This window comes from Denticeps clupeoides, chromosome 7, assembly GCF_900700375.1.
Source record: "Denticeps clupeoides chromosome 7, fDenClu1.1, whole genome shotgun sequence".
NCBI classification, from domain to species: Eukaryota; Metazoa; Chordata; class Actinopteri; order Clupeiformes; family Denticipitidae; genus Denticeps; species Denticeps clupeoides.
The window spans coordinates 24,712,511-24,721,568 of NC_041713.1; the positions used below are offsets into that span (position 1 = coordinate 24,712,511).

Below are 9,058 nucleotides of genomic sequence, written 5' to 3' on the forward strand. Positions count from 1 at the left end.
CAATGCACACAGTAGCACGTGACATGGTTTTCAATGAATTTTCCAGAACTTTATGATTTTTTTTTCATATTCCAAACCTTTTCCACCCTGAAGCAGTGGACAATTTAAAGTTAGCAGTGGAATAAATAATAACCCTTATTGTGATGAAATCTTTCCTGGATTGGTGGAGATGATGAGCCACCAAGGCCTTGACCAACCGCAGAAGCACCAATGACAGATTGACCACATGACCAAGGCAGTTCCTTCATGCCGCCAAAAGGGAGTAGCCCTTAATGGCTTCATGGTTAGAAGGTTTATTCACTTCTGAGTGGGTCAGTCAGTGCCCAGTCTGGCCGTGGGAGTAGGTGATCGTCATCAGGTGATTTCCCTGTCTGCAAACAGAAGGGGTAGAATAGGAGTCTCTGTCCATTATATCTGCCCAATATGTATATCTAAGGGTAGTCACGCCTGGCCATGGTGACCTGAAGTCTGGCCTTGCAGTGTGCACAGCCATCAGTAAGCCGCTTACGGTGGGCTGCAGTGACTGATATATATACCAGTTGTAGTGTCCAGCTGTCATTGGGGCTTCTGTGGTTGGTCATGCCGAGGGCATTTCCGTGTGTTTGAAAGAGAATGTTGTTCCTGTATACCAGTATACTGATAACGTATCACCAAAGGAAGTATCAAAATCTATTTCCATATATCCTGAGCAATATGACCAGCTGTGTTTTCACAGTTTAACTGGCCATATTTGCTGGACCATCTTAAACTTGCTCCCAGCATTATATTCATTTTTTATTTAAGCAGGGTGAGTGGGACTTATCTTTTAAAAATTTTCATGCTGGTCCACTAAATAGAAATGCTAATGACTGTTTCTTGTAGTTTTCCGATAAAGGCTAAGAGGAACTTTGATGGACAAAACCCTCCTCATAATTAGGGGCATATTATGAGCGCCTCACAACATGAGTGGATGAATTAATTATTAGTTTGAATATTTAGTACCGTTCTGTTCACTTTGATTAAAATTCATTTAACTGTGCCACATAACCTGTGCTTTACTCTACAGAAAATATTAATATCTGTGCTGCTTTTCTGAACTTGATCATCATAAACAGAACAGATTACTACCAATGTACCAATTAGTAAAAAAATCATTTTTGGAAATACTTTTATATAAAAAAAAACAACTTTCTTTTTTGTGTTATTAATCTAATGGTATTTACAGCTCGGGCCTAGTGAACCAAACGAGCAATTTCTTTGATGGACATATTAAAGCATGTAAGTCACTCTGGATAAAAGTGTCTCCCAAATGCTGTAAATATAAATGTACCAATTAAAATAGATGTCTCTCTAAAGAGGTTTCATTATAGCATGGTTTCCTGTTCTGAGAAATATCAGTATATTTTTTTCAAATATACATGACTTGAAAGGCATCATTTAGAGTGCTTGAATATATTTTGCACAAGAATATTTCTATTTCCCTCAGGTAACCACATGAACAAGAAGAATCTATAAATATAAGTTCTTTTTTTACCATGACACACAGTTAAAGACAAAGTGTACTGTTAAAGCAGTTTGGGCATAAAAGGTGACAGACATACAGACAGCAGAAGTGAAGCTTTGGCATTTGAGATACACTTATTCAAGTTGTCTTAATAGTTTTGAAAGTGACCTTGAAAAAGGGGACCTCAGTGTAATGTTGGTATAATGGGTAAGGAAGCGGACTCGTAACTGTAAGGTTGTGGGTTAAAATACCGAGCCGCCACCACTGGCCCATTGTGATACACTTTTTCTGAAACAGCAGGTAACACTGGTTCAACTTCATAGCTACCAACAGGGGTCAAAGAGTGGAAAACATGCAGCAGGTTGCAGTATTAGGATGAAGACGAGCTGGCAGGGGCAGTGTGATGTTCTGCTCAGTGGACCCTGCTTCATGTGGATGAAGACGTCTGATGGACCTTCTGTGTTTTGCGAGTTAGGGGATCAGCTGCTGTATGTGTTATTGCCACAGGACATCTTCAGAGATCTAATGGATTCCATACCTCAGAAGCTGACTTGTCAATATGAGGTGGACCTCCACAGTATTAAGTCCACTGGCATTAGTGTTGTGCCTATTGGTGTATAGTGTAGCCTTGTATCAGTGTCTTCATGCATCTCATTAGGTGGAGGCTGGCAGGACCAGGTTGGAGGTCTGGTTGGAGGTGTGAAGCTGGCACGGTCCAGGGCCGGCCTGCCTCTGAGGGTGGAGGTGGAGCAACTGTCTCTCTCTGAGGAGTTCCTCACCTCCCTGCAGCAGCGCCTCCTCCTGGTTTATACTGGGAAAACACGACTAGCCCGCAACCTGCTGCAGGTACCACCTTCCTTCACTTCTTCACCACCTTCTGCTTCCATGTCTACCTGCTTGCGTTCATGTTTTTCTCTGTGCTGTGTGTTGAAATGCAGGACGTGGTGCGGAGCTGGTACTGTCGTCTGCCCTCCATCGTACAGAACACAGAGCAACTGGTGAGAAACACCGAGGAGTGTGCACAGGCTTGTGTGGAAGGTGATGATTAAGCTGTTATTCCTATGTCAATACAGTTTACACCAGAATAAGATCCAATTTTATATTTATATATGCAACTGATTAGAATTCTACAATCCACAGAAACGTACCATACATTTTTATTTACATATTTGTACTACTACATTAACTAACTGAAAATTTCTGTTTAGGATCTGTGTTATAATGTGAGGTGGTAGCTCTCTAGTGGATAACATACTCGTTTATGAAACAGAAGAGCCAGATTCAAATCCCACTTACTAACATTGCATTACCCCTAATTGCTCCAGGGGGGTTGTCCCTGTTACTACTGATTGTAAGTTGCTCTGGATATGGTTATCTGATAAATGCCGTAAATGTCCTCATTATACCCTGAATATTTGTATCCTCCACCCCAAAAATACTGTGAAGAGAATATTAACTAAAATATTCTTCTTTGAGCAGCATGATTGCTGTCTTCACCTCAGCAAAGACTGGGTGATGAGGGAATGTTGCAGGGAATGAAGATGCAAGTGAAATTCTTTCTCTCAGGCAATCTTTCCAAACTGGGTGCCTGTCTGGACTGCTACTGGCAGCAGAAGAAGGTGATGGCACCAGGTTGTGAACCGGTGGCTGTGAGGAGCATGATGGCCGCACTGCAGCCTCTGGTGTTGGGCCAGAGTCTGGCTGGAGCTGGCGGGGGTGGCTTCCTCTTCCTCCTGACCAGAGACGCCCTCCAACAGGAGATCGTCACAGATGTCCTGCGCAGCACCCAGGTGGGGGATTACGGTCCCAAAATCTCTACTTATAGAGATCCTTGACGCTTTCATAGCAATCATTTGATATAATAATTTACTATCCCATATGGAACTAAACTAAACTTATGACAACATACAATAATGTACTTACACTGTGTTACCAAATGGAAAATATGAACCCATACAAACATTGTCAATGGATCTTTTTCATGCATCTGGGTCTCACATAAAGGAGACAGCTGGTGACAGCTGAAAGATGCTCTGCAGTTTCCATGAACTTTAACCCTTACACCCTTACTGAGTAGTGAGCAGATGTGCGGGATTTGAACCTGCAACCTTCCAGTTATGAGTCACTTTCTTACCCAGTAGGCTAGTGGATCCCACCCAACCATGACCCTGTGAGCTCTCGTTTAGCTTTTTAAAAGCCCAGCCATAAGCGCTAGACTAAGAGGGAAAACAAATTTGAGTTTAAAATATCATTGCCAACTGCTTGCTTTCGTTTCACCTCCTCAGCAGCTCTCTCATAATAATTTAAACAAATAACCTGATGACAGCTGAGAATTGCAAATCAAACAAACATTTCATTAATGAAAAGGGGCTACAGATCCATTATCTACATATTTTTATTAGCCAGATTGTTCATATAGGGAACACAAGATTTCTGGGAAAACCAATGAAAGGAACTTTTGTTGGCCAGTTCAGTTTCCCACCACTAAACAACTTTGGTCACATGAAATCCAGATGTGTGTAAAGGCGCCATGCGGGAGTTGTATTAATTTCAAATGACAATATGTAAAGCATGTTTACACACCCACAGTTTTAGAAATGTATTAGACATGATTAATAATAAATATATTTTTGACAAAATAGTCCATAATGAAGTCCAATCTAAACTAGAACATGAATCTATAATAACCTTTGCCTGCATGACAGCTTCCTGTTGTGGATGAAGAATATTTCAGCAGCTCTGACGCAGTGTCTTGTCTGTTTTACAGGGCGTGGGGAACTTCAGCGTTCACACTGTGGAACTGGACATGGACGGGATTTCTCTAATCCGGCCATCATGAAGCAAATCATGCCCTATGGACATTAACGTACTCAACCAAATCAACCTTGATAATTGTAATTAAGCAAGGTCTGAGTATAGATCAAATGAGATCTCGTTCATTAACCTGTACTTAAAGGGACTTGAGATTTCACACCCATGCTTGAACATACCAAAAGTATTAGCCTGATTATTATAGTATCTGCTCTTTTAAATAAGACCATTTCTTAATGAATCATAACATTTCATAACGCCTTTCGACTCTCCAAGACAAACTTTTTTTAATACATTATTAGAAAAATATATTGGTCCATTAATCTGTGTGTAGCACAGGGTTTTAATGTGGAAGACTGAGGCAGATTTCCAAATGTCCAGGCATATGTCTCTTCTGCGCAATCTGTTCTTCAGAAAATGTCTATTTGCCAGCGACAGCAGACAGCTGGTCTCGGATGCGGCCCAGGCCGTCCAGCATGGTGTCCAGGGTCTCCCTGCTCAGCTCCACAGTGACTGAGGATGGTGGGTCGCTGCCTCCCACACACGGCGAGTCCTGAACCTGCCCAAAACACACGTTTAACAAAGTAGACAAAATAATAAACTGCACAGCAGAACATCACAAACAGAAAGTTACCCAGCTTCTTAGAGCCACCAGTCCATTCTGGTTAACAGCCACCAAAATATTTTTGAATCAGCTATGAGGATAAATTTACAAGGTCTACCCCGACCAGTTTGTTCACAAATATATTGCAGGATACTGAAGCACTAGCATTATGTTAAATAATACACAGTGCAACAGGCAAAACAACTCCTCATTCATCCCCTTTAACAAACTGACATTTCAATTTCTGCAGAAGGCAATATGCACAAAAATTGTCTGACAATGTAAAACTGAAGTACCTTTCCAGTTCCCACAAACTGGTGGACAGGACAACATAAATTTACAGGGGAATCCATGTTCAGTTTGACTTTCCCAAAACTCTGCTACCCTGGTACATAGTGTTGAAACATCAAATGTGGTCATGTTCATTATTATTCATTAATAAAGTTTTCTGATTCTGATTCATGTTCTATTCCTAGATGCTAATGTTTTCAGTAACAGTGTGATTTCCCTGGATATGAATAGCAGAGCGATAAAGAAGACCTCTCTACCTTCATATGGACCAAACAGGTTGGCACGGCCATGCGATTAACGGAATCTGAGGCAGTCTTCATGTCCACCCTCCAGTCAATTTCCACCAGCCGAGGCAGAGAGACTGCAGTCCACAAATGCAGAAAAAAAATAATTAATTCTGATGCATCACACTACCTGTAAACTTAATTGAAATTGCTTTGCAAGATGAAAAACAAAAGGTGAAGCTATTTGTAACATTTAGGGAACATGTAACCTCTACTAGAATGTGGAAGTCCCAAAACTTGGGTTAAGGGACTTCTACGAACTCAGTGCGTAGGGTGCCCAGTTTGGCAGCAAATTGTGTACTGCATTATGGGATCTGTAGATTGAGTGTTATAGGCATTTCATATGGCCGGACCATAATAATAGATCTATATAAAGCAGGTGTGTCAACTCGCGGCCCTCGGTTTACATCCCGCGAGATCACTGCATACAGATCCACAATTGTGGCCAACACACAATCTACATATCCCATAATGTAACGCTTAATTTGCCTTGCCAATTTTGAAACCGCTGTTGAGTCTGTACAGGAGCATTTCCCACATCGACGTAGGAGCAAATGGCTTCGCTCTGTGAAGTCAGTGGGTTGGGACTTAATTTGTCAGAACTGCAAGTGCGCACTGCATTATGGGATCTGCAGCCCGTGCCTCTCAACCGAGTCACATCGCCAGGCCCGAACAACAGATCTATCCAAAGTAAGGCGGGCCACAAGTTTGACCCCCCTGATCTGGCAGTGGCCAGTGTTCTCTGTGATATACTTACTCTGATTGGCAATAGCGTAACTTCTCCAAGTCGGGCTAAGGGAAGAGATGAAGTCATTTAGATGCAGATGCACCCTCACGAGGTGTAATATCGACAGGAATGCAAGTGAGACCTGTGCTCCAGCAGGACCTTCGTGATCAGGTTCTTCAGGCTGGAATGAAAATTCTCGGGGAAGATGGCCAGGATCTGCTCGGGCGATGTCAGGTTGTGAAAAAGCACATAGCGCGACAGGACGTGCAGGGCCGCGATCAGCTGGAAAACACGAGCTTCACACACAGAGCGGGACGAAGGACACGCCTATCCAGTCCGTTTCCAGTCCAGCCTTACCTGTCTGGCCTCGGCATGGGACACATCTAACGTCCCCGAGGTTCTGTCGGCCAGCCGCTGCGATTCGGCCGCTCCGGACGGGAAAGAGTCCGCGCACATCTGCCGCACGGCGTCTTTCGATGGAGCCTGGAGGCGACAAAACATGGCCACAAATTTAAAATATGAACAGTAAAGGCTGCAAATGTCGATCAAAAAATGTGAAATCCGGAATCAACCGAAAAATAGACTGACGGGCTTTTATACACGAAATACACACCTTTAGCAAAAGCTGCAAAGACGAAAAGTGCTCCTCAGTCAATGCAGCCATCTTGACTGCTGTGACAGTCATGTGACTTAAGTTGGGGAATTCTGGGAAGTGAAGTTTTTGAAACCCACAAAAATTCTTCTATTTAGGTTAGATTGGTATAAATTATATATCACAAAGTTGAATTTATTCAACTTATTACATATTTGTTCAATACTTTAAAATAGGTTCTTGTTTTATTTTCATATTGAACATATGCCAATTAGCTCTTATATTATAAAGTGAATGAGATTGATTATCTTGTTAAATTTACCTGGGATATCAGCAGAATAGACTCTGGAAAATGACAAGATGGGAGGACAACAGTGTACTGTTTGGAAACCTTGGTTCCTACATTCATGTGGATGTTAAATTGACATGTGCCTAAATGCTGTTGTAAACCCCTACCACCCCTTAGTTGAAGGAGTATTCACAGATGGACTCCAAATTGTGATTGGTGCGTATCAGCAAGATAAAGACTAGAGAGGAAATGATGTGCCCCCATTTTTCCAGACTGGTTTTGCGCTTGAATTTTCAACCCATTTGGCAAGCACGGCTGACTTGATATCCTTTCCTCTCACAATATGGTTTCAAGATGATCCACCACACAAAGACAATATAATAAAATGGGTTTTCCATTTTTCTGTGCGATGGGGAGAGAATAAATTCTGTTTAAAACTTCATTAAAGTAAAATAAATTAACCAATGGTTCTTGAGTTGTAGAAATGGACATTTTCCTTCTGTCAAAACGAAATTTGTTCGATAAAACGTTCTATTTTTTATTCTTGGTCGGTGTCACTTCTGATCCGCCTCGGTAACGTCCCCTCCCGCGTCTGTCGCCTGAGTTTTAAAAGGTGCAGCCCTGGACACGCAGTGATGACGTAATTGTTGTGAGCGTGGCTATCGGTTGCAGAGCAGCCCGGCATTTAGCTAATTCGATGGGTTGCTAGGCTACTGATAGCAAGGCCATGTGTGTCTGATTCAAATTAAGTGATTGCTTGCTTGCTGTAAGATAGGATATGTCGTACGATTGGTTATCTCTATGTGTGCGGGTAGAAAAGGGACGTGGACCACGCAGTTCTGTGCGACGCAGAACAGAGTAGTAGCACTCTGCTATGCTCGTTTACAGGGTTGTATGTGTGCCTAAACACTTGCCTAACCTCATTGTGTGCTCTGATGGACAGTGCTGAGCGAGAGAACGAGCCAAGGGGGAAATAACCCACCGTAGCTTCTCCAAGTGGTAGCGGATTTTTTGGGGTTTCTCAAAGTAGCAGGAGCTGCTAGGGACTGAACTCTTGTAGATGAGCCACTCGGGCTACCGAAGCCTCGGTGATTGTCTTTTCCATCTCCCCACACGGGAGTGATGTGTTTCGAGTGCCGGTTTTCTACTGCGGCTTTTTTATTATTTTTTTTTTAAATAAATGTTTGATAATTAAGTGTTCATTGTTAGATTTATGTTTACATTCAATTAAGTAGCCATGGTTTACATTTTGTCTTAACTTAGGGGATTATGATTAGAGGAAGGTTAAGTGTAAAAAAAAAAACATATATATAGTGTGGGCCATTTATATTTATATTTGATATACCTTAAAATGGGAATGGTTGGTGACATTGAATATGTTTTGTAAGTGGTCAGAAACTTGTAAATAACAAGTTAGGTTAAAACCAAGCACACCATTGTTTTTTCTTGTGAAATTACCAATAAATTTGCTGTCACATGACCCTCTTCCTATTGAAAAAACATAAGTTGGATCCAAGATGGCCAACTTCAAAATGGCCACTATGATCACCACCCGTCTTGAAAAGATTGCCCCCTCACTTATGCTAATGTGCCACAAACAGGACGTTAATATCACCAACTATTCCCATTTTATTAAAGTGTATCCATATTTATGGCCCACCCTGTATATATAAATGGGTCATAATTATTGACTAAAACATTGATAGTTTTCAGCCATATCGTCCAGCCCTACAACAAACACAGAGAACCTATTCCTGATACTCCTTTCCCACTTAGTCCGTCCCAGCTGCTGGAGTTTATCCCAGTACACTGGGTGTGGAATGAGGATCCTGAGAGACAGTACTCTTTTTACTTGTCTTTTGACAAATTTAAATGTTTTGGGGAACAGAGTAGTGGATTGGATTATGCACAGATTAACTATAAAGCATTTTGTGATTCTTTTTTGTAGACTTCACCTGCCAATTACTCATTATTGTA

At 41.8% G+C, this 9,058-nt stretch overlaps 2 protein-coding genes across 5 annotated transcripts in view; one reads left to right on the top strand and one right to left on the bottom strand.

The window, feature by feature from the left end:
* Positions 1 to 5,356, top strand: part of fcsk (fucose kinase) — a 26,961-nt gene extending 21,605 nt beyond the window's left edge. For 2 of the 4 annotated variants that reach the window (XM_028986191.1, XM_028986193.1), the window contains 4 exons: positions 2,142 to 2,329; positions 2,422 to 2,521; positions 3,050 to 3,273; positions 4,251 to 4,384. In XM_028986191.1, coding sequence (XP_028842024.1) covers positions 2,142 to 2,329; positions 2,422 to 2,521; positions 3,050 to 3,273; positions 4,251 to 4,322 — 584 coding nt within the window. In that variant the 3' untranslated portion in view covers positions 4,323 to 4,384. Of the gene's footprint in view, positions 1 to 2,141; positions 2,330 to 2,421; positions 2,522 to 3,049; positions 3,274 to 4,250 lie in introns of those variants that run through there. The other 2 variants (XM_028986189.1, XM_028986190.1) reach the window with 2 other exon arrangements.
* Positions 3,861 to 6,880, bottom strand: commd9 (COMM domain containing 9). Its single transcript, XM_028986194.1, has 6 exons — positions 6,814 to 6,880; positions 6,558 to 6,683; positions 6,343 to 6,482; positions 6,231 to 6,265; positions 5,447 to 5,550; positions 3,861 to 4,853 (listed from the first exon to the last, which is right to left on the bottom strand). Exons 1-6 carry the CDS (start codon positions 6,862 to 6,864, stop codon positions 4,716 to 4,718), a joined length of 594 nt encoding a protein of 197 aa, XP_028842027.1. The 5' UTR covers positions 6,865 to 6,880; the 3' UTR covers positions 3,861 to 4,715.
* Between the last annotated feature and the right edge of the window lie 2,178 nt (positions 6,881 to 9,058).